Here is a 25,301-nt window from a genome sequence, read left to right as displayed (position 1 = left end):
AAAGCCGAAAGGAGTCTTAGAGATCAACATATTTAGCATCCTCAGTGTACGGATGAAAACTAGGAAGGCTCAGAAAAATTAAAGGCCTTTTCCAAAAGTCACAAAGCCATAAGTGATCTTTGGCAAATTAATTTCAATAAGTCTAAATTTTCTCATCCATAAAGTATAATTAATGAAACCTTTCTCATAAAATTGTTGTAAACATTATTATACCAATCCACAGTCTGTTTTATATAATTGTGAAATCCAAAAAGTTTTTTATTAACTCATTAAACTGCAAATCTGACCTCAACTGACATACTAGTCTTTATTTATGACTTACGCAGCTGCCTGATTATATGAAGTTTTATTGGAACACACAGTGCCCAATATTTACATATTGTATATGGCCACTTTCCACAACAACAAGGTAGCTGAGCAGTTGAAACAGACCATATGGCCCAAAGTCTAAAATATTTAGTCTGGCCTTTTGCAGAATAAGTTTACCAACCCTGCCCTGACTTACATGACCACTGACCATTACATAATATTTCGTTTATGTACCATATTATCTTTCTAAAATAAGAAAAATTCTAAATTCAGAAACAAATCTGGCCATAAGGGTTTCAGATAAGATACTGTGAATCTATAGTAGGTGGAATGTAGACTGTGGAACCAGTTAGACCTGGGTTCAAATACTAGCTCTACCACTTGGTAGCTATAACAACTTGGACAGGTCTCTGGGTTTCCATTTTCTCTTCTACAAAATAGGGAATCTTATCCCAGTTAATCCTCAGAATTTCACAGGGTTATCAGGAGAATGAAATGAAGTAATATATATAAAACTAGGGGAATTTCTGACACGTAGTAAATACTCAATAGAGAAGTTATTATTATTTTGAAATCTAATTCCTAGTCCTTGGTATATGTTCACTAAGTGGCAGTTCCCTTGGTGGAAAACCTGAAACTAGACCCCACATCTCCTCATTGCTTGTCCCTTGCCTTTTTCATTATACTATCCTATAGCCTATATAATAAAAGACGAATATGCAAATTGCCCCCTCAGGAGTTCGACCAACCAGGAGTTCAACCGCTCACTATGATGGGCGCTGACCACCAGGGGGCGGCACGGAACGAAGGAAGGCCCGGGCTGGCAGCTGTGGGAGGGAAGGCCCCAGCCTGCAGCCCGGAGCCGGGGGAAGGAAGGCCCCGGCCAGCAGCTGGAAGGCCCTGATCAGCCCTGATTGCTGGCCAGGCCTAGGGACCCTACCCGTGAACGAATTTCATGCACCGGGAGTCTAGTAACATCATAATAACATTTCAGGTCTTGTGTAGTACTTCTCTTCGAAAGCTTTTCTAAAACCATTATCATTTAATAATCATAACAACTTTGTCTGGCAGGCAAGATCAGCAGTAATTTTCCCATTTGTCAGGTAAGGAAAACAAAGCTGAGAAAAATAAATGGCTTACCCAGATTGACCACTAGTTTTGGGCTGAGCCAAGGAGAGAGTTTAGATCTTTCAACTCCTAGATTTTGTTCTTCAACCTGTTCTCATTGCCTTTCAGTGGTCAGATGAAACAAACTACAATGCACTGTTCAGTATATGTTTTCTGTTCTATCTTGGGCTAGAGTGATGGTGGCTCTGGGGTGGATAATGGGTAAGTCTTTTTACTTTTAAGACAATAATTGAAAATGTTTTCTCCCATAAGGGATCACAGGATGGTATCCTATTGTTTTACCAGAAGATGGGGCCATGCCTCATGGCTTGGAGCTCATGCAGAAGATTGTGGGTGGTCTGGAGCTTTCAGTTTCCTTCACCCATCCTGGAGACAGAGAACGGGTGCTGGAAGCTGCTGAACTATTGGGCTGGAGCTTTGAGAATAACCTGGAGGATCTTGTCAAGATGGATGAAGAGGAGCCAGCCACTATCACCATCTCCACACCCAGGCTCTGGCTGCCCCTTCATTGCGTGCTGCTTGCTGGCCAGAAGCACATTCATAAGAGCACATATTGCTACCTCCGCTACAAGCTGTATGATCATGAATGCTTTTGGACTCCTCTCAAGAAACCTAAGGAATCTACAAACCAAAAGCAGGTCATAGTTACTTTTAAGGCATCCAAAAAAGCAGAAATCTTTAGGGGCCCGTCACTGCTTTGGTACTTCAGGGAGGAGAGATTAGAGATCCAAGTGTGGCGGGCTTATGGCAATGAAAATGTGGAGAGGCCCCACAATACGGACAGTTGGATTGGCTCAGCCTATGTGGACCTGTCCAGACTTGGGGAGAGGACAGCAAGGACACTAACTGTCAGTGGTAAGTTAAGAACCAGCCTCAGCTCTTGTGGTTTGAGCACCTGCTCTATGACAAGCACTAAGTGAGATATGCTCTCAGACATTTTATTTGATCCAGCAATCCTGTGAGGTAGGTATTAGACCCATTTTATAGTCATGAAAATGGAGGCTCACAGAGGTTGGGTAACTGCCCAGGATCATAGGCAGTGTTCTTTCCATTATTGTGTGCTGAAGCTTAATAGTAATTTAGTGATGCTTCTCATAACTAAAGAGATTCCAAAAAGGTTTGCTGGCTGCTTTAAAAAGAGCATTATCTACGACAGTCTACCTTCGTGGAATCACCACAGCTCTGAGAACTGGCTCTGAACTTAGTAACTATAGAGTACATCCAAAGGCATCAGATTTTTGCACCTAACGTACTGCCTACAACATTGTAAGCACTCAGTTAATATGTATGAAGTAATGAGTAAATTTAGGGGACTATCTGTAACCACTTGTGTAAGAACCTATATGATATTCTAGAATCCTAGTTTTTTAAATACACTGAAAAGCATACCTCTAATGAAACTAGGATATCCTTTCTCTCTGGTCAGCATATTTTGAAATCATAAAGAAAATCAATATAGTAATACATTGGTTCACAGGCAGAAAGGAAAAAGGTAACATTTTACAAGTGGCATTATGTGCTGGGTACTTTTCTTTCAAACATTTGTTCAATACATGATACATGTACTTGGCCCTGGGAACTCAAAGATGAGTAGGAAATAATGCTGACCTCAATAGAGTAGTAAATAAACAATTACAGTGAAGCATACAAACTATGAAGAAGGTTTTCTCAGTGGTGGTGCTAAGGGAGCACAGGGCTTCAGCATCTCTTTAGTTCAAGGACAACATCTCAGGGAAAAAGACCCAAGTTTCAAAGGATTTAGGAATAAGCCAAGAAATGTGGGAAACAAGGGTGTTTTAAAAGGGTGTGTGTGGAGACACAGAAGCATGAAGCAGTTTGATACATTTTAGGTACTATAAGGAATTTGGTGCTGCTGAATTATAGGATACACAGGTTGGGAAATGATGGGAGTTGAAACCATAGAGGTGGACAAGAATGCTATGTTGAAGGCCTCTTCTAAGCAGAAGAGTTTGGAGAGCTATGGAAAACTATAATGGGTTCTGAATAAAAGAGTGACATAGCTGCATACTAGAAAAAATAAGTCTAGCAACTATAGTGCATAATGAATGGAGATGGCCAGACTAGATTTTTTACAAACATGGTATTAATCCATCTCATATATATGTAAGGTTATTATTTCCCTACCTAAAAATAGAAAAAGACAGGAAAGGTGCCGTCTTTTTTTTTCCCCCATAAAGATGTTTCATTGATTTTTGGAGGTGGGGGCGGTAGAGAGAGAAAAACCTCAACGTGAGAGTGCCAGGCATGTGCCCTGACCAGGAATCAACCAGCAACTGAGCCACACCAGTCAGGGGAGGAAAGGTTCCATCTTATGCTATCTGAAAATCAGTTAACTATTTTCCTGAATTGATATGAGTCTACTGAAGCAAACTTTGGGCTTCTGAAAGAACCTTATGCTTTATAAATAAAATCTCATTGAATATCCAGACAGCCAATAAAGCTCATATCCCTGAATTTAAATCTGCCACTTATTGAAAAAGTCATCTTTGCAGGGTACTTAACCCCTCTGAGATTCTGGCACACGAAAAAAGTCAACAAATACTAATTTCTTACTTTCTTGCCTCCTCTGCCACCGCCTCCTACTTCCCTTCCAAATGGTCTCCAGGTCTACTGCCAAAACATATTTAGTTAGAGAACAGGCTAAACTGAGTATCAGGACAGCTTCCTGATGAGAAGCCCTAAGAACAAGAGTCAGTGGGACATGTGGAAAAGAAGACAGTCCGCTCCTGATTTCATAAAAATCTTGGACTTTTAAGTGGCTTCAGAAGTCATCAAAGCCTAGTTGCCCCTCAGCACATGAATCCCTTCCTCAACACCTCTGCCTGTAGTCATTTGGCTTTGGCTTCAAATCTAAGCTCTCACTACTTTCCATTATTGGAGATAGTGCGTGACAAGGGGGATGGAGAGTGTTGCGGGAGTTAAAAATTTTCACAATGTATACTAACTTCACAGGTGTTTTTGCAAATTGGTATGTTGGGGCCTGTAGATCTACAAAAGGAAAGAGGGACCACAAGCACCCCCTTTGAGCATCGCTTCCACAGTTATTGAGTCCTGCTTGCTTAGGCTTATTCTCCTGTATTCTTTTGCAGGTGTGTATCCTCTTTTTGGACGAAATGCTTCCAATCTCTCAGGAGCTGCCTTGCGAGTTCATGTGGTTCTTTCCTCTCTCTCCCCACACCCTGGGCCCACTCATGAGCTAGACTCCATGGACTGCAGCAGCCACAGTGAGTCTGAGCAACTCCCCAGAAGGAAGGATGAGATCCAACTCTCTGTACCACCTGACCACCAGAAGTCTCCCGCCTGTACCCAGGTTCCCTGCAACAGCACCACAGCTGAAGTCTGCCCAGCCCAGGAGGGTCCTGCTGAATTGGATGGAACTTTTGCAGTCAGTATCCTGGTAGAAAGAGCAATGCACTTAAGCTTGAAAGGTACGCTCTACTCACTTATCCAGAAACATGTATCTTACTCCTCAGGCTATGGTCATATCTTCACAGATCTTTCAAATCATGGCAGCATCTGCAAGAACTGCTAACCATCTTAATCAATAATTATTATATTTTTCAAGCCTAAAGCTTAAGCAACCTGAAAGCCTTTCCAAACATAAGTGGACCTTGTCAGTTATCCTAATTTTGCATATCATAAATTTCCCAGACCAAAAAACTGAGTATCAGCTTAAATACTTTTCCTTAGTTACCATCCTATCTAGTAAAGAGGGAATATGCTAATTGACCATCACACCCTCACAAAGATGGTGGTGCCTACAGCCAATAAGGAGGGAATATGCTAATTGACTGTCACGCCCTCAAAGATGGTGGTGCCCACAGCCACAAGATGGCAGTGCCCAGTCCCCTCAGCCCCGCCGGGGCGGCAGGCGTGCGGCATGCCCAGGCGGGTCCAGCCGCTCTGCGCGCCTGCCTCCGGAGTCCCCCAGTTCCCTCAGTCCCCCAGCCACTCAGGGCCAGCCCAAGGCACAGGAAAGCCTTGGATGTCGGCTGCCCAGCTGCCTAGGCCAGCCTGAGAAACAGGCAAGCCTCAGATGTAGGCTACCCAGCCGCCCAATGCTCAGGTAACCAGGGCCGGCCAAGTTCTGCACTGCCGGCAGTGGCAGCAGCAGAGGTGTGATAGGAGCGTTGCCTTTCCCTGTTTGCCAGGTCACCTCCTGCCCCTGAGGGCTCCCAGACTGCGAAAGGGCACAGGCCAGGCTGAGTGACCCCACCCCTCATGCATGAATCTCGTGCACCAGGCCTCTAGTAGGGCTATATTATGGAAGATAACATAAAAGCCTCATGGGTTTTTAGGTTAAGTACAAGTCTCCTAGTAGATATGCTTATTGTTGCTCTTTAAAGGCAACAGAAACCCCTAAGCTTTATAGAGTTTAGTGTTTACTTTTCTCTGGATTATTGTTACTTTGGTGGAAAAGTTTGAAAAGAATTGGTCTATTCTAATGGAAACTCTTTTGATTGAGGAAAATACATCAGAGCAAAGTGGCAGGTACTTCTCTTTTCCTAAAAGAAAGCTGAAGTTGGAGAAATCTAACTGAGGGTATGAAGTTCCATGATTCTGCCTAGAGAGTTGAGAGGCTTCTGAGAGTAGATGGTGGTTGAGCCCTTTTAATGGCTACTTATTAAATGTTACACTGCTGGTGGAGGAGAGTAAAATCAGCAGTTCCTGACCATGGCTTCTTCATCATATTGCTTTCTGTCACAGGATAGCCTGAGGTCTTTGGAAGAGTAGTCACTGAAAGAAGCAGCCAGATAGAGAAGGAGTAGGGGTGGTGCCTCAAAGGTTAACTTCACCTACAAGGTGAAGTGAGAGTATGCATTTGGGGAAACCTTGAGCTAGACAGATAGAAGACAAATTGCTTAGAATCCACATACAGAATTTGTACCTCTGGATCACATAAATAATGTTTAAAACATACTTATTTTCTTATTCTTTTTCTCTTCTCTTCCCTACATTTGTAATCCTGAGATTCATAGCGTTTTAGAGCTAAGAGGGAGCTTATGGAGTACATAGAGTCTACATTATATAGAGTCACTCTTATTTAGCACTGTCAAAAAGAACTTTGGCCGAAACCGGTTTGGCTCAGTGGATAGAGCGTCGGCCTGCGGACTCAAGGGTCCCAGGTTCGATTCCGGTCAAGGGCATGTACCTTGGATGCGGGCACATCCCCAGTAGGGGGTGTGCAAGAGGCAGCTGATCGATGTTTCTCTCTCATCGATGTTTCTAACTCTCTATCCCTCTCTCTTCCTCTCTGTAAAAAATCAATAAAATATATATTTTTTAAAAAGAACTTTGTACTTTAATTGAAATGTTCTATATCTTTACTGCCCAGTATAGTAATCACTAGCTACATGTGGCTATTGAGCACTTGAAGTATGGCTAGTGCAACTGAGGAATTAAATTTTTAATCTTATTTAATTTTCATTAATTTAAACTTGAACAGCTAAGTTAGACTATCTAGTATCATTAGCCATCTTCATTTTGCATTTGTTTTAAAAGAGAACAAATGACTGAGTGTCTTATGTTGGAAACCTAAAAATTTCTAGCATAGTACTCATTGTTTTATATTCGTCAACTCTGTAGTGGAGTCATTATAGTTGATGGCTGGGAGCTTCGACTCTAGAGCCAGACGCTTGAGTTCTACTGTATAATAAATGTGTGGCCACTTAATAAATGTTTAATCTCCTGTACCCCAGTTTTTTCATCTGTTTAATGGGAATAATAATAATACCTATCTCAAAGGGTTGTTGTAAAGATTAAAGGAGTTAATATATATACATGTATTAGAACAGTACCTGGCACATAGTGATATACTATAAGTGTTACCTACTATTATTTATTTTTAACGTCTTAGGAGATGTATCATACACCCTAGGAAGCTGTGGCCTAGATAGGCCTTTGCTCAAGGTCACACAGAATATATATGACGAAGCTAATAATTGATAACCTGACTCTTAAGTCTATGCCTTTTTGCAGTTCTATCTTTTGCCTCACAATCACATATTTTCTATCATTCCATAAAGTACAAGGAGATGGGAGAAGTCATTTTTTGTCTGGGAATATTTATGAACTAAGCCTTGATAGGACAGTTTTAGTAGCAGAAAGGACACTGAAAACATTTCAGATACAGGGAATAGCTCAAGCAAAGACCCAAGGTATAAGACGGCTGGAATAGTCCCGCTCTTGTACCTGTATAATGGGATGCTTCCAACAAATTCTTTCTGGAACCCTAAAGTACAGTCACTACATTCTGTTCTATTTCAGGGAGCCCCTTGACAGAGCAGAAGGTATCAATACCCAGTTGTTGTGTATCCTTTGCAACAGCTGATGAGCCATCTCCTGTCTACACCCCAGTGGTTAAAAACACAGATTCCCCCATCTGGAATTTTCAACAGCAATCAAGGTTTGTATTTTATAATGTTCCCTTAACCTCTAGAATCTGGTTTTGTTCCAGGAGACAAACTCAGAGCAAGGAATGTAACAAATACAGTAATAGTTAGCAGACCTGGGAAATGCTTTTCTTATCAAGCAATTATTTAATCCTAATGCTTTTAAATTCACAGGTAGTAAAAGGTGAAGGGATTAAGAAGTACAAATTGGTAGTTATAAAATAGTCATGGGGTGTAAAGTACAGCACAGGGAATATAGTCAATAATACTGTAATAATTGTTTATGGTATCAGGTGAGTACTTGAAATATCAAGGGATCACTTTATAAAGTATGTGATTTTCTAATCACTATGCTGTGTACCTGAAACTAATACAAAATAATATTGAATGTAAACTACAATTGAAAAAGAAAAAATAGGGAAAAATAAATTCATAGCTAGCAGTGGTTTAAAAGCTTGTTGTGTTTTTTATTCAGTGAGGATTGTAATTATCTTTAACTCCCAGTACCTAGAACAAAGCAGGGCATTTCAGATGATGAAGATAAATTTAAAAATTACACAGAGTGGCATATGCTGCTCTCAACTCTATATTCTTAGAAGGTGATAGCTAAATGTTCAGGGAAGGTTCTTAAACAAGATATCTCAGCTAAGTATGGAGGAATGTATGTTATCTAGATGAAGAAGGCCGGGAGAACAAATCTCAGAAAAGACTAAGGATTGTACATACTTGGAAAAGATTTCTGGTGCAGTGGGAAGAGGCTAGGCTTTGGAACTGGAGAGAGGTGGCCTCCAGCCCCATCTCGGTCATTTACTAACTATGTGAACAAGTTACATAACAGCTCTGAACCTTTGATTCCTCATCTGTCAAATGGGATAAATCACAGGGTTATTGTGAGGGCCAAATTAGATGACATTTAGGAAAATTACCTCATGGTACATATTAGGTACACAAAAGATCTCTTGTGGAGGGCTCAAAAAATTGGAGGCTGTTATGTCAATCATATTACAGTTGTACAGACTGGCACAGGGAGGTTACATAATCTGTAGGCAAGATTAGAAGAAAAATGAATAATGGTACTTTTTTTATTTCTTTATCACAAAATTATTTCATTTGATCCTCCTAGCAACCTGTAGGTAGATATTATTATCCCATTTAACTGATTTATTATCCCAAAATAAACCAGACTCAGGGTCACTCAGGTGACAGTAGTAGAACTGGAATTCAAAGGTAAGAATTTTGACTCCGAGCTAGAATTCAAAACTCTGACACAGTATTTGTTTCACTTTAGCACAGTGCCTCTCATTCAATTCCCTAGTGGTCTCTGGGTAAGAAAATTAAATCTCTTGATTTGCCTTGGTTCTCCCATCTTGCTCCCCTGAAGCAGTGATACCTGGTTTAGAACTTTCCAAATCTTTGTAATTTAAAACTGTGTAATACATGTCATATAAAACATATTAAAGAATTCCACATCAGCTTCTTTACCTGGTATGAAAGTTGGGCACCTTCCTATTTTGGTGCCTTACCTCTGCACAAAGTGGCTTCGGAGTCAGGCAAACTAGGGTTCAAATCCCAGCTCTGCCACTTGCTAACTTTTATGTCACCTTGAACAAATCACTAACCTCTCTGAGCCCAGCTTCATCACCTGTAAAATAGGGATAATAATGCCCATGTCATAGGTTTTTGTGCAGATTACATGTATATAAAACACTTGATGCTATGCCTGGCCCAAAAAGGGCACTCAATAAATGTTCCTTTCCCCCCTCTTTTTTCCTTCTCACCATTTCCCCACTCCCATGGCACAAGAAGTATTCTTACCTGCTGCAACAAAACTGTTCATTACATGTTGAGGGACTCCCTTTCCACACTCCCTCCCTTGTCTTGAAAAACAGAGTTTGAGTGTGAGGGGGAAGCCGCTATATCAGGGGAGCCTGTTTTCAAGTCTTGGCAAGTTACTTCATCTCTCTGACTTTCCATCTCCTTTTAACTGTGAAAATAAAAATATTTCCTAGAAGGTGACATTGAAGGTCAAATGAAAGTGCATTGCAAACTACAACATATTCTTCAAACCTAAGCTTTATACTACAGAAGCATCCTACACAGTTCATTTATTGTGGTTGTTTTTCTTAATAGGCTATCAAAAGAGCTACTTTTGGACCCACAACAAACTCTGGTCTTCAAAGTTTGGCATAAAGGAGGTATGAACTCTATTCTGTAAACTCTGGTTGTGAAAATGAGCTTACACACAATTGACAGTTTGCTAGTCCTTTTCTTTTTTTGACCAAATGAAACAATAGAACTGGTGGTGCTGAGTACCCACAAATGTGTTAGAAATGAATCCCACAGAATACCCTGTAATTTAAATCCTTACAAAGCAGATAATGTTGTTTGACCACATGCTTAGTGAGGCATAATACAACAGAGTTAAGAGCACAGACTCTGAAGCCACACTCTTTAAATTTAAATACCAGTTCTGCGCTTACAAAGTAGTATGACCTTGGGTGAATGACTTGAACATCTCTATGCTTCAGTTTCCTAAAATAAAGATGATAATAGTACCTACCTCATAGGTTTTTGTGAGAATTAAATGAATGCCTGATACTTAGTAAATACTATCTCAGTTTTTATTAGTAAATAGCAATGTGCTAAGAGCTTTACAAATATTTGTGATCCTGCAAGGTGAAAATATAATTAGTTCAGTTTTATAGATGTGAAAGCCCAAGGAAGTTTAGTGGTTTAACTAAGGTTATATACCTATTAATTGAGGAGCCAGGATTTGAACCCAATTTTGACTAGCTATATATCCTTCACCATTTGTATTTAACCACGCTAATAAGATTGGATGACTCAAAAATGAGGTGGTGAGGACATCCAACTATCTCACAATTCCTATACTTAGAAAATTTTGTCTCACTAAATCCCTCCTGTAAACCTAGTTGCTGTAAGATTCCTGCTAGGGCCTGGTTTCAAACTTTTGGTTGATTTGAGTCATCCACTACATCACAGTTTTTGTTTGCTAGTGGTAAGTTTTTAGAGCTAACCCCAAAGCCTAATAAAGACCTGAGAATAGTCAGGGTATAAAGGAAATCAGCTTACCTTTCTCCTCCTGTGCTCCTGTTTGGAAGTGATGCTGTGTGTCTTGTTTAAATGGTTCCTTCCATGCTGCTTCCTCGGATTCACTTATGTCCCCACCCCTGCCCAACCTCATAAATGCAGCAGGAGCTGGTCATAAATAGGTTTTCTCTGAATCAACACTAGGAATTCCTGCTTCATTTAGTTAGGCTCCACACTCCTTGCTTTCTATTCTTCTCCTCTCTCTGACGTATTCCAGAGAATGTAAAGCAGACCAATGCTCACCTTATTAATTCAATACTTACTTATCAGGAAAAAAAGAATAGACCTTTGGTCTTATACAGACCTGGATTCAAATCTTGGCTCTTCTGTTTACAAACTGTGTGGCCAAAAAAGGGATCTTCTCAGTCATTAAGGGCAGCCCCCTTAGGAGACAGAGCCTAAGCTCATTTTGCACCCTGTGCTGGTTTTCTAAGGGATTATTTGTCTTTCCTTTGTGATTTTTTAATTAAATATGTTATCAAAATTTTTAAAAATACAGATAAGTGTAAGTGGGAAAATAAATTCCTCAAAATTCCAGGGGTGATGGTCTTTCAAATGCTTTCTTTCAAGACCCAGTCCCTTGAGAAAAAATACTAAGACACAATAACCTAGGGACAAGAACAAGTTTCTTATATTTAAGAGTGCTCTCCAGTTGTCTGTATCAAGAGGACACATCTCAACCCTGCCAGCTTTTCCCTGCCATACAAAAAGGGAATCTTTAATAATAAAAGCATAATATGCTAATTAGATTGGACATCCCTCCAGACGTCCTTCTGTTCTTCCAGAGGAAGGCAGGTCTGCGAGGGAAACCTGGGTCCCGGGTGCCCACCAGCGGCCGTAGAGAAGCCCAGGTCTCAGGTGCCAGAGGGGAGCTGGTGCTGGCAGCCAGGGGATGGAAGGCCTACTTTTGCACGAATTTCATGCATCGGACCTCTAATCTATATGTTTAAAAGCCTAATGTGCTAAGTGTCCGACAGTTCAACCGGTAGCTATGACACACACTGACCACCAGGAAGCAGATGCTCAAGGCACAGGCATGGAAACATGGAACAGACTGCTGAATCTCAGAGGGAAGCGGGGGAGGGGAGGGCAAGAAGAGATTAACCAAAGATCTTATATGCATACTGGAGGCCCGGTGCACAGATTCTTGCACCGGTGGGGTCCCTCGACCTGGCCTCTGAGGATTGGGCCGAAACTGGCTCTCCAACATCCCCAGAGGGGTCGCAGATTGCAAGAGGGTGCAGGCCAGGCCAAGGGACCCCACCGGTGCACAAAATGCACCGGACTTCTAGTTAATCCATAATAGTGAAAGCAGGCTGTGGTTGTCTGTCTCATCCTCATTATCTATCTTTTCTGTTGATTTTGGAACCACTAAACCTCCCAGTCCCCTAAATCAGTTTCTCCATGTGCAGCCTCTAATCTCAGTGGCAAGACATGCCTAGTCACGCTGCCCAGCTCTTCTCTTTCTCCCATAGATGAGGAGAGGGTGATTGGCTTTGCCTCGGTGGACCTCTCCCCGCTTCTCTCTGGCTTCCAGTTTGTCTGTGGCTGGTACAACATCACAGACTTCAGTGGAGAGTGCCAGGGGCAGGTAAAAGTTGCTGTCTCCCCTTTGGAGAGTTTGATGCACTTCAAAGAAGAAAGGCAAGCAAGACGTGGGGTGGAGACCCCAGGATCACTGGTATGTATCCTACTTCACATCCTTAACCAAAAAGGGTTCTACTGAGTAATACCTACAAGAAAATTTTTTAGATGTATTTAGTACTTTCCAGCTTATAGAACACATTCTATATTTGTGTTTTGTAATAACCTCATGACCTTTTAGAGGTGATAAAAATGTTCTGGAACTATATATCTCCGTTTTTAAATAAAATAAGATTAGTTGCATTGTGGAATTTGAAGTGATATTGGTTGAACTTTTTTTAAACTCTTACATTAAAATCATTGGTCTATCGCCCAGCTGGCGTGGCTCAGTGGTTGAGCATCAACCTATGAACCAAGAGGTCACGGTTTGATTCCCGGTCAGAGCACATGCCCAGGTTGGGAGTTCTATCCCCAATGGGGGGCGTGCAGGAGGCAGCCAGTCAATGATTCTCTCTCATCATTGATGTTTCTGTCTGTCTCTCTCTCTCTCCCTTCCTCTCTGAAATCAATAAAAATATATATTTTTTAATCATTGGTCTACTTTTTTAAAAAGTTCAAAAGGAGAGACTGGGAAGAAGGGAATTGATGATAGTAAGTATAGACAACTCTTTCATGGAGTTTAACTATAAAGGAAATGAGAATTTTCCAAACTGTCCCAGATAGGGGAGCTCTATCAACACAAAGGTTGTAGCATATTCATCTCTCTATCATAGGTGCCTGGTCCAGGATCTGACAGAGTGGGCATCACCAAATAATGAATGAATGAATGAGTGAATACATGCATGCATGCATAAGAAAATGATGAGTTAAACAGTCTCTATATAATAAGGACTTTTCTTCACATCAACCCTGGTAGTTTTCAGATAAGAAATATCATAGCCACATTATCCTCACATGTAAATGTAAAACGATGTCTAGCCAGTTCACAGACTAGCTGGAGGAACAAGATCAAAAGTATGTATAGATAAAGCAACTAAAAGGCAATCTACTAGTATAGTCTGTAAAATGGGCATAATATTATCTACCTCATAAGAGCATTGTGAAGTTTAAATGAGAAAATGCATGTAAATTGCTTAGTACAGTGCTCAACACATAGAAAATACTAAGTAAATTATATTTATAAGTATATAATATATTTTACAAATTTGTTTATATTACTTTGTCCCAAAAGGATTTGTGATGACAAGTGTACCATTATTTTCATTGCTTCTACAGATCCCAATATACCATCCCTTTTCCTTCCCTGTCTCTGATGTGTATGCTGCGTTCCCCGGCTGCATTGCTAGACAGACTCCAGAACAACTTGTTCACACCTCTTCAAAAGAGCTTGGTTTCTCCTCCCCTGGGAGGTGAGTGATTTCTTGATGATGGGACGAAATGGAGTCAGTGTAGAAGTGTTCGAGCTGGCTTGTCATTTCTCTTTCCTTTATTAAAGGAAGAAAATAAAGACAGGGAAAGAGCTTTGTTGACCTTCCGTTACAATATCTGGGAATCTCAAGATCCTATGGAAACAACGTTTTTATAATATAGGAACTAGAACTTTTACTGCTGTCAAAAGGATAGCTTCAGCCCAGCTGGTATGGCTCAGTGGTTGAGTGTCGACCTGTGAGCCAAGGGGTCACTGTTCAATTCATGGTCCGGGCACAAGCCCGGGTTACGGGCTTGGTTCCCAGTAGGGGGCATGCAGGAGGCAGCTCATCAGTGATTCTCTCTCATCATTGATGTTTCTATCTCTCTCTCCCTCTTCCTTCCTCTCTGAAATCAATAAAAATATTTTTTTTTAAATAAAAGGATTAGCTTCAGGCAAGAGATATGTTTTTCTATTCTTCGGAGGCCTTTGACCTTCGTCTGTAAAATCAGTTATCAGCTGTGTGAGAAAGATATGATCTTTCTCCTTCCAAAACAATTTGCCACGTTATTTTGTAAAATGCACCTGGCTCATCCTTTTCACCCAAGCCAACCATGGCTATGCATGTGAATATCGGCCTAGAGCATATTGCATCTTGTCAAAGGGCAGGGTCTAAGAATAAGATTGCTTCTCCCCACCCCCCATTCTCTTCCAGACCCTCGTGTCATTCGGTATCCTTCTGCCTCTACCAGTCTTTCCCATGTCTATCTCTCTACCCCAACAGCAACCACTCCAACAGCAGCAGTTACTGAGTAGACCTTTTATTCCAAGAAAGATACTTCAATACACCACTTAAAGGCCCACTACAATGCTATGTTCTGCCTGCTCACTACATGAGGAGAGCCTCTGTGCTCTGCGTAAAGGGAGCCCATGTATCTGTCAAATTCTAGATCCCAGGTTTACATCATTTCTGGTTTGGTGTTTTTTTTTTCTTTATTGAATTTATTGGAGTGACATTGGTTAATAAAATTATGTAGGTTTTAGATATACTAGTATCTATAATACATCATCTGTATATTGTATTGTACACTCACCAACCCAAGTCAAGTCTCCTCTTATTATTTTATAGATGTTATTTTGATCATAGCCATCATGAGACATATGGGTAGGATAAGGGTACTGTACAAGAACAGAAATACAGATCAGTGGTGAGGCCACTGTTTAGTAATTGTAAAAGCTACAAGTTTAGTGGTTTGCTTTTTGTCCAAACAAAAATGTTCCCACTTCAAAGGGCTATATCAAAAAGACAAATTCTAGCTAGCCATGCATATTGTGGTATATTCATACAATGGATTAATTCTTTAAAAAAAAAAAAGGCAATGTTGGTTTACAACAAAATGAATCAAAATAGAAGTTAGACAAAAAATAAAATGCTTTATATTATTTCATTTATATAAAATTCTAGAAAATACATTCTAGTCTATAGTGACAGAAAGCAAATCACTAATTGCCTAAAGACAAATTAGTATGAATGGAGCTGAAAGGAAGGAGGAGTTACTAAGCATAGAAGGAAACTTTTAGGGGTGATGGATATATTTATTACCTTGCTGTGGTAATAAATTCCTTAAATATACATGCATCTCAAAACTCATTATATTCTACTAGTAGCCCATTTGCAGGAAAATCCTGCAAGCGGCTATTGCGGCCGCGTGCACTGCTGCTGCCGCCGCCTTTGCAGCCACCGCGCCTGCACCCGCTCGCCACTGCCGCCCGCCCCGCCCTGCCCCGCCCAGGCTTTCCTTCTGGCAGCCACCTTGCTTTCCGATTTTCCTCCCTCTTCCTTCTAAGTTGTCTTCAGTCTTCACTCCTCCCTCCCTCAGCATATGCAAATTAGCCGCCATCTTTGTTGGGTAATTTGCATACTCACCCTGATTGGCTGGTGGGTGTGGCTTTGGCTGGTGGGTGTGGCTTGGGCATAGCGAAGGTGCGGTCAATTTGCATATTACTATTTTATTAGGTAGGATATTTTAAATATGTGGTTTATTATATACTGGCTATACCTTAGTAAAGCAGTGGTTCTCAAATATTTCCACTTCAAAACACCTTTATACTCTTAAAAATTATTGATGACCTCAACGCAGTTTGTTTATAGAAGTTATATCTATCATTTTTTACCATATTAGAAATTTAAACTGAGAAAATTTTAAAATGTAATATGCAAAATCAATTGTGTCTATATATCAGCAATGAGTAATCCAAAATGAAATTGAAAAAAACAATTTCATTTACAATAGCATCAAAAAAGATAAAATACTTAATAAATTTAACCAAAAAATTATAAAACTTATTCTCTGAAAACTACAAAACATTGTTAAAAGAAGTAACACCTTAATCAATAAAGAAATTTTTTAAAAAGAAATTAAAGGTCTAAATAAATGAAAAAACATCCCATGTTCATGATTGGAAGACTAATATTGTCAAGATGGCAATACTGCCCAAACTGACCTATAAATTCAATACGTAATTCCTGCTGGATTCCTTATGGAAATGGGCAAGCTAGTCCTAAAATTCACATGGAAATTCAAGGAACACAATAAACAAAACAGTCTTGAAAAAAACAAAGTTCCTGATTTCAGAACTTACTACAAAGCTACAGTAAACAACACAGTGAGGTACTGGCATAAGGATAGAAATATAGACCAATGGAATAGAATTAGCAATTCAGAAATAAACCCAAGAATGCCAAGATGTCAAAGATACCAGGATGGTTTAATTAAGGAAAATTAGTCTTTTCAACAAATGGTGTTGAGCAACTGAATATCCATATGCAAAAGATTGAAGTTGGACCCATTCCTCACACCATATACAAAAATTAACTCCAAATGGGTCATATTTCTAATTATAAAAACTAAAACTCTTAGAAAAAACATAGGATTAAACCTTTATGACCTTGGATTAGGCAACGATTCCTTAGATGTGACACCAGAGCGGAAGCAACAAAGGAAAAAATTAATTCATCAACATTTTTAAATTTAGTGATATCAATCAAGAAATTGAGAAGACAGCCCAGCCTACAGAATGGAAGAAAATACTTAAAATTATATCTCTGATAATGGACTTATATCCAGAATACAAGGCTGGGCAATAGTAGTAGGTTTACAATTGTGAGTACACAAAAAAGAGTTAATAAAGCTATTGTAATAATTATAACTTACATGTCCTTTTTCATACAAATAACTGTAACCCTACTTTTGCCCAACACAATATATAAAGAATTTTTAAAACTCAATAATAAAGGCAAATTATTCCATTAAATATGGGCATGTTGTCCTGGCCAGGGTGGCTCAGTTGAGTGAGCACCATCCTTTGCACCAAAAGGTTATCAGTTCAATTCCTGATCAGGACACATACCCAGGTTGCAGGTTTGATCCCCAGTCGGGGTGCGTACGGGAGACAACCAATCAATATTTCTCTCTCACATCAATGTTTCTTTCTCCCTCTCCCTCTCCCTCTCTTATCTAAAATCAATAAAATATTTTTAATGGGCACATTATCTGAATAGACATATCTCCAAAGAAGGTATACAAACAAAAACAGCCAATAAGCACATGTAAAGATGCTTGGCATCATTAGCCCGGAGGGTAATGTAAATGAAACCATAATGAAATACCACTGTACACCCACAAGACAAATATTACAAGTGTTGGCGGGGGGGGAGCGGGTAGAGAAATTGTAACCTTCATACATGGATTTTAAAATGGTGCGGCTGCTTTGGAAAATGGTGTGGCAATTCCTTAAAAGATTAAACATAGAGTAAACCATATGATTCAGGAACTCCACTTCTGGGCATATATATCCAAGAGAAATGAAAACATGTTCATACAAAAACTGTACACGAATGTTGGTAGCAGCATTATTCCTAATAACCAAAAAATAGATACAACCCAAATGTTTGTGAACCAATGAGTACATAAAATGTGATATATCTACAAAATGGAAAACTGTTCAACAATGAGAAGGAATAAAGTATTGATACATGCTACAACATAGATGAAACTTGAAGAAGCTGATCACAAAAGACCACTTACTGTATGAATCCATTTATATGAAATATCCAAATTAGTCAAATCTATGGAGACAGAAAGTAGATTAGTAGTTGCCTAGGGCTGGGAGGGCTGGGTGGGGGTTGGGAAGAGAGGAGGAAATGTGGAGTGATTGCTGATAGGTATAGGGTTACTTTTTAGGGTAATGAAAATGTTCTAAAATTGATTATGATGATGGTTGCATAACTCTGTGAATATACTAAAAACCACTGAATTGTAGGCCCTGGCTGAGTGGCTCAGTTGGTTGAAGCATCTTCCCATGTACCAAAAGGTTGCAGGTTTGATTCCATCAGGGCACATACCTAGGTTGTGCATAGGAGGGGCAGCCAATCTATGTTTCTTACATTGATGTCTCTCTCTCTCTCCTCTTTCTTCTCTTTCTCTCCCCCCCTTTCCTCTCTCTCTAACATATTAGTAAAAACATATCCTCAGGTGAGGATTAAAAATATAATAATTGAATTGTACATTTTAAATGGGTGAATTGTGTATGTGAATTATTTCTCAATGAATCTGTTATTTAAAAATATTACCCTTAAAAAAAAGAAAAGAAAAAATATCCTATATAATAAAAGCTTAATATGCAAATCGACCAAATGGTGGAACAACCTGTGGAATGACCGGTCGCTATGATGTGCACTGACCACCAGGGGGCAGATGCTCAACTCAGGAGCTGTGTGCAGGCCCCAGGCCAGCCAACGGGGCTGCCAGCAGGGGCGTCTGATCACCCCAGCAGTCGCCCCACAGATCGGCCCTGATCGCTGGCCAGGCCTAGGGACCCTACCCTTGCATGAATTTTGTGCATTGGGCCCCTAGTTTTTTAAATAATAATAAAAATAAAGAGATTATTGCTGGGGTCAAGTTCTTGAATGCCCTACTAAAGAATTTGAAATTTGTTTTATAGATAAAAAAAGAAGTCAAAACTAGAAAGGAATGATGATGATTAAATAGGTTAGTACATGTTGAATGCTTAGAGCATTGCTTGGCATGTAATAAGGACTCCATAAATGTTCTCATTATTTCAGATCTGTGTTTTCAAAAATCACTCAGGCTATAATGTGGAAAACTTATTCAAGAGGAATGGGTAATACTGAAGGTAAGATTATTTAGGAGATTGTTGAAATACAAGAAGTTGATGAAGCCAGAACTGGTAGTGGGATAGATTTGCAATACCATTTCAGGAAGGTGATTTGTTTATTGTCACACTAGGAGTTTTTTCATTGGATGGAAATTTATTTGCCCCCATTTATTCCTGACAGAAGTGTTGCAAGAAGCCAGGCATCACGGCATGAAGAGCATGTGCAGAATATCCGCCGATTTCATGAATCCCTGCAGCAGGGAGAGGCAGTCTCGCCAAGTGAAGACAAACTGACCACACCGCCCTGGTCCTCCCATACTTCCATTCTGAGTTCTCTGAGGTGAGGCCCTCTGCTGAGAAAAGACACAGGAAACTGTTGTGGAGCACAGGTGAATGGGCAGTGGCAACCTGCAATACAGCTTTTCCATCAACTATCACCCCTCTGGGAGGTTTAATAGGGGCTTTCATGCACATTAGTGTCAAATAGACCCTGTTGTCTCACAGGTTTCCTCATACGTGAACCTGTCTCAGCTTGGACCTTTTATTCCTTCACGAGGCTCTATTAATGCACCGTAAATACAGGAACTTTAGATTATTCACCAAACTTATTGATAACTACCCTCATAGCTACACAACCTCTCATCTACTTTACAATTTACAAAGCCTCATTCTGTCCACCATCTTTATCCTCACAACCACTGAATTCTTCCAGACCAGCATCTGTCCTGTTAATGCTTCCCTCTTTCTTAGTTTAGTCAGCATCTGAGCCAGAGAAGCACTGTGAGAATTGAAGGGCCATTATAGATCATCTGGATCAGCCCTGAATTATCTAATAAGTGCAGTGCAGTGAAAAGGACTTTTTTTTTTTTAATCCTCACCTGAGGATATTTTTCCATTGATTTTTTTAAAATATATTTTTATTGATTTCAGAGAGGAAGGGAGAGGGAGAGAGAGATAGAAACATCAATGATGAGAGAAAGTCATTGCCTCCTGCATGCCCCCTACTGGGGATTGAGCCTGCAACCCAGAATCAAACCCGGAACCCTTCAGTCTGCAGGCCAACGCTCTATCCACTGAGCCAAACCAGCTAGGGCCACATTGATTTTTAGAGAGTAGAAGAGAGAGGGAAAGACAGAAAGAAATACCAATCTGAGAGAAACACATCATTTGGTTGCCTCCTGCACGAGCTTCAACCAGGGCCCAGGCCAGGGAGGAGCCTGTAACCAAGGTACATGCCCTTGACCAGAGTTGAACCCGGGACCCTTTGGTCCCCCAGTCGATGCTCTAGCCACTAAGTCAAACCAGCTAGAGCCCAGATTCTCATTTTAGATTCTCAGCTGGAGACAGGCTATTTAAGTAAAACCATCCATAGTGTGACTATATTTACTAGGTCATTCACATAACATATTTTAAAACCCACTGAGAAGAGAAAAAAAGAAACTCTCTTTCACCCTAGAGCAGTTTCTCTCAATCTCAGCACTGTTGACATTCGGGCCAGTTATTTTGCTGTGGGGCATATCCCATGATATTTAGCAGCATCCCTGGACTCTGTCCACTAGACACCAGTAGCACCCCTCTCCCAGTTGTGACAACCGAAAATGTCTCCACACTTTGCCAGATGTCTTCTTGGGATCAAAATCGCCAGGCCAAAACCCACTGTTCTAAAGCTTTGGTTCTCAAAATGTAGTGTGTATCAGAATTGCATGAAAGGACTTGTTAAAACAGAGATTGCTGGGACCCATCCATACAATTCCTGACTCAATCAGGCCTGAGAATTTGCATTTCTTACAAGTTCTCAGGTGATGCTAGTGCTACCAGGATGACTCTCTACCAAACAGAGAGGAATAGAGATAATCTTGCATTACTTCCTTGGGTTCACAAAGCCCTAAAACAGTTTTTTCTTTGAGCAATTCTATGAGGCCTACAGAGCAAGTATTAATAAACTTTTTTCACAGATGAGAAATTTGTAGCTTGATATTAGTAGGTTCTGCACCCAGAACCTCTGACAAGGCTAGTTGGGTTTGCATATTTTCTAAAGCTTCACCGTGTTTACATTTATTTGCATGTTCCTGCTACAGGTATTTATCCATGTGGCATACACCCAGATATAGACACCTAAGTAAATCCACTGTGATTTAGTAGAGTCATGGCTTCTAGTGACAGAATAAGGATCAGCTTTGTCCCCTCATTTAGCTTGGATTTGACTCTGAGACATGCAGACTGTTCCTAACAAAAGGATAGAAAGACTTTTGGTTTACTTCACAGGTATTTAGTATCTATGTTGTGCCAGTTGCATCAGGCACATTGAGTATACTAGAGAAATGGAGAAGTTTGAGATATTATCTTCTATTACCAGATGCTCATGGCCTAGTTAGGGAAACTAAACTAACACATAATGAGCAAACTAAAGGAAAACCTAAGACAGCAAGTCAGTGGAGATGCCAAGAGTGAAGGATTTTAAGGGAGAGGTGGATCAATGATTTGGGGTGATGGACTTTGAAAGGGAGAAATGTGAGCACCTTAATAGTTGAAAGGAATAAGGACAGAGCTGGGGGAGTAGCTTGAACTCAGGTTCCAGCATTCAGAGCTCTGAGACAGGAATGATCCCTGTTGGGACAGGGCCCATCTATTATCATGGAAAAAGCACAAGTCTTGGAGTCCCACATTCTGAGTAGCTGCATACCACTCACCCTGGACAAATCACTTAAATTCTCCGATCCCCACATTTCTCATTTGTAAAACAGTAATTACTGATCTCATCTGGTTGGCTGAGAATTAAACAAGGCAATGTATTTGAAAGCAGAAAATATTAAATCCTGTGCAAATGAAGGTGATAGTGGTTGGCGAACAACCACTGGAGAATGGTAAGAATAAAAAAGGCCTGCTTTTCCATGCTGATAGCACTCTCGCAAATGTGGTGAACATTCTAAAACCCGCCAGACTTTCTGTAAGAAGTGTGGCAAGCATCACTTATTAAAATATAAAATTTTTTTATATCCATTTAATGTTGATTTATTTTTGCCAAGCAGTATGCTGAGTGTAGTAGATATAAAAGAATCAGCACAGAGCTTATACTTCTTCAGAGGAAATCAATGTGAAACAAGCAAGTAATGGAATTGAAGAGTATAGAACTGTGGAGCACAGAGGACCCTTCAGCCAATTTAGAGGGTGGTCAGGGAAGGCTTGCTAGGCCTTGAAGGATCAGGAATGGTTATGAGGTAGCAAAGGTCAGCGTCATCCCAGAGTAAGGCCTTTTTCTTTCAGAGTTAGAGGGAATGAGGACTGGAATGATGATCAAGAGTGTTTCCTACCAGGAGTTAGGATTTTTGCTGTACATCAGAAGAATAATTGCATGAGCCATACAGAAGAGGGAGAAAGTTGTCCCCAAAAGTGGGATTGTAGTCAGAGAAGTGAAGGATGAGTTGTTGGTAGATTGGAGAGAAAGAGAGCCCTAGTATTAATAGACCAAATGAGAGGTATTAAGGTCCTAACTCAAGCAGTAGAATGTCAGGGGAACATCAAAGATGCTTATAATTTCAGTGAAAGACCCTTTTGTCCTCTTCTCTCCTTCTTTTTTTACAGGAGGAATCTGAGTGAGCTAGATCAAATTCAGAGGTACTTCAGCCAGAAGCTCACCAAGCCTGTACTTCCCCTCAGTCCTCAGACTCAGACTATCTTGCAGTGCCAACAGAGCCATGGGGACCATTGTGGGCCAGAAGCCAGCAGCCTAGATCCTGAGAGCCAGTGCATCCTGGAGAAATCCAATAACCTGGTGTTGCAAGTCAGCTCCTTAATCACGGGTATGGCTCAGGCCCCTCTTGTTGAGAAGTCATGGTCACTGGGTGGCTATTCAAAAAGCAGTTGAATGTCTATCCTCAGACAAGCTCCTATGACCAACAGAGACCAACAGCTTTCTTCATCTTATTTATTTATCGTCTTCCTTTTGAAAGGAGAGGCATAGTAGCATGGCACAAGAACATGTGCAATGGAAAGAGCATTGGACTGAGAGGCAGGAGACCTGGGTGGGGTCCTTGGTGGGTTTCTAGCATGGACTTACTATTTGACTCTGAGCATACCCTTTCCCTTCTTAAGGTTTCCCCAACCAAAAAAAAACCGGGGGGGGGGGGCGGTTGGATTAGATGAGTTCTTCAGTAGCAGTTCTTGAACTTGTGCCACTCTGTTTTCAGAAAAAATCAACTACATACATATTTAAAATTCTAATTCTATATATAAAAAGAGCCCAGAAGTCCGCATTTTTAGCAAGCACCCCAGATGCTTTTGGATGTTAGTAATCTACCCTTTGAAAATCCCTTCAAGTGGTAGTTCTCACTTCGGCTGCATATTGGAGTTACCAAGGGAGCTTTTAAAAATCCAGATGCCCAGCCTGCCAGCATGGCTCAGTGATTGAGAGTCGACCTACGAACCAGGAGATAATGGTTCGATTCCTGTTCAGGGCACATGCCTGGGTTGTGGGCTCACTCCGCAGTAGGGGGTGTGCAGGAGGCAGCCGATCAGTAATTCTCATCATTGATGTTTCTCTCTCTCTCTTCCTCTCCCTTCCTCTCTGAAATCAATGAAAATATATATTTTTTTAAAAATCCAGATACCCAGATTGCACCATATGTCAGTTGCATCAGTATCTCTGAGAGTGAGACCCAGCATCAGTATTTTTCATAATTCCCCAGGTAATTCCACTGTGCAGCCCAGAGAAAGATCACTCCAGAAAAAGTATTTCCAAACTTGCCTAAGATAAGAATCACCTGTGGTGTTTATTTTGAAATACAGATTGCTGGGTCCTACTGAATCAGAATCCAGGGTTAAGCCCTAGAAACAGGCATGCTGTGAGGATTATTGAGAAATCATTTAGATCAGCACCTGAATTCAACTCACTTGGTGTCATTTTTGCTCAAGGAAAATATGTAAATTGTACACACGGATGGATGTTTCATTTTCCTTCTTTAAAGGGGAAAAAACCCCACCAGAAATCTTATTCCTACTTTGTTTTTCTAGATATCTAACCTGTTGGTAGCCAGGACCCCAGAGGTGTACTGTGTATTTGATTTCCTCTTGCTTGGAAATAATATTCTGTCAGCTATTTATTGAGCACTAACCATGCCAGGCACTATTGTTTTACTAGTTCCAAGAAGGTACAGTGGTAGACAAGACAGGCATTGTCTCTGCTTTCATTAGTGTACATGCTATAGTCAATCAAAGAAACTGCCCCCAAAAAAGACAGCTAAGAGAAAAAGAGAGGAAGGCTCATTGGGGGTAGAGGTGAGAGCAAATAGGGAATCCCTTTAAAGGGCTATATTAAAAGAGGAGAGAGAAAAGAACTGGAGGATTGAAGATGGAGGGCCTTGAAGGCAAGCTTGAGTGTTTAATCTTTCTCCTGGAAGAAAATGGCGAGTTTTAAGCAAGGGGATGACAGGATAAGAACTAATATTCACAAGGAAAGGATGAGTTTTGAAAGAGGTGATTGGATCAGGGAAGCCAGATTCTGCCTTCATCGTATCTCAATACACTTTTTTTATTATTACTTTATTGATTAAGGTATCACATATTTGTCATCAACCCCCCCCCCCATTCCCATCCCAAACCGCCCCCACGCTCATGCCCCCATCCCCCTATTGTCCGTGATCACTGGTTAGGCTCATATGCAAGCACACAAGTCCTTTAGTTGATCTATCTCCCTTGTCTCCACCCTCCCCTACCTTCCCTCTGAAGTCTGACAGTCTGATCAATGCTGTTCTTGTTCTTCAGTCTATGTTGTTCATTATTTCCCCTAGATGAGTGAGCTCATGTGATCCTAGGAATACACTTATAGGAACTGAAAATGAGACAAGCAATAATGGTTATGCTGAGAGGCAAATAAATCAGTCTATAGCGAGTTTCTTTCTGGGCCAACAGTTCTTTTGAGTCCCGATTTCTATGTCCAACAATTGTTTATGTGTACATAACAGCAATGATATTTCAGTTCTGGATGGTCTCAATACACTTTTAATGAAGTAATTAGACAAGTAGGTATGAGTGAAGCTTGAGAGGGAGTTACTGAATGGTTGTTTCATTTTTGCCACATCTATGTGCCAGGTCCTTTGCTGGGCTCTGAAGTTGCAACATGAATCAGATAGATATGGTCTCTGCCTTTGACAAGCTCACAATCTGATAGGAGA

The 25,301-nt window shown here is 40.6% G+C and overlaps 1 protein-coding gene across 1 annotated transcript in view; it reads left to right on the top strand.

Annotated features, from left to right (window-relative positions):
- The window catches only part of C2CD3 (C2 domain containing 3 centriole elongation regulator), a 122,499-nt gene that overhangs the window by 75,028 nt on the left and 22,170 nt on the right, over positions 1-25,301 (top strand). Inside the window, exons 23-30 of the mRNA XM_079788716.1 lie at positions 1,690-2,292; positions 4,548-4,886; positions 7,726-7,864; positions 9,981-10,045; positions 12,437-12,642; positions 13,821-13,954; positions 19,313-19,471; positions 22,714-22,931. Of these exons, the coding sequence (XP_079644842.1) occupies positions 1,690-2,292; positions 4,548-4,886; positions 7,726-7,864; positions 9,981-10,045; positions 12,437-12,642; positions 13,821-13,954; positions 19,313-19,471; positions 22,714-22,931 (1,863 nt within the window). The remainder of the gene's footprint in view (positions 1-1,689; positions 2,293-4,547; positions 4,887-7,725; positions 7,865-9,980; positions 10,046-12,436; positions 12,643-13,820; positions 13,955-19,312; positions 19,472-22,713; positions 22,932-25,301) is intronic.

This window comes from Cnephaeus nilssonii (assembly GCF_951640355.1).
Source record: "Cnephaeus nilssonii genome assembly, chromosome: 13".
Taxonomy (NCBI): Eukaryota; Metazoa; Chordata; class Mammalia; order Chiroptera; family Vespertilionidae; genus Cnephaeus; species Cnephaeus nilssonii.
This window is presented reverse-complemented; position numbering and strand designations above follow the sequence as displayed.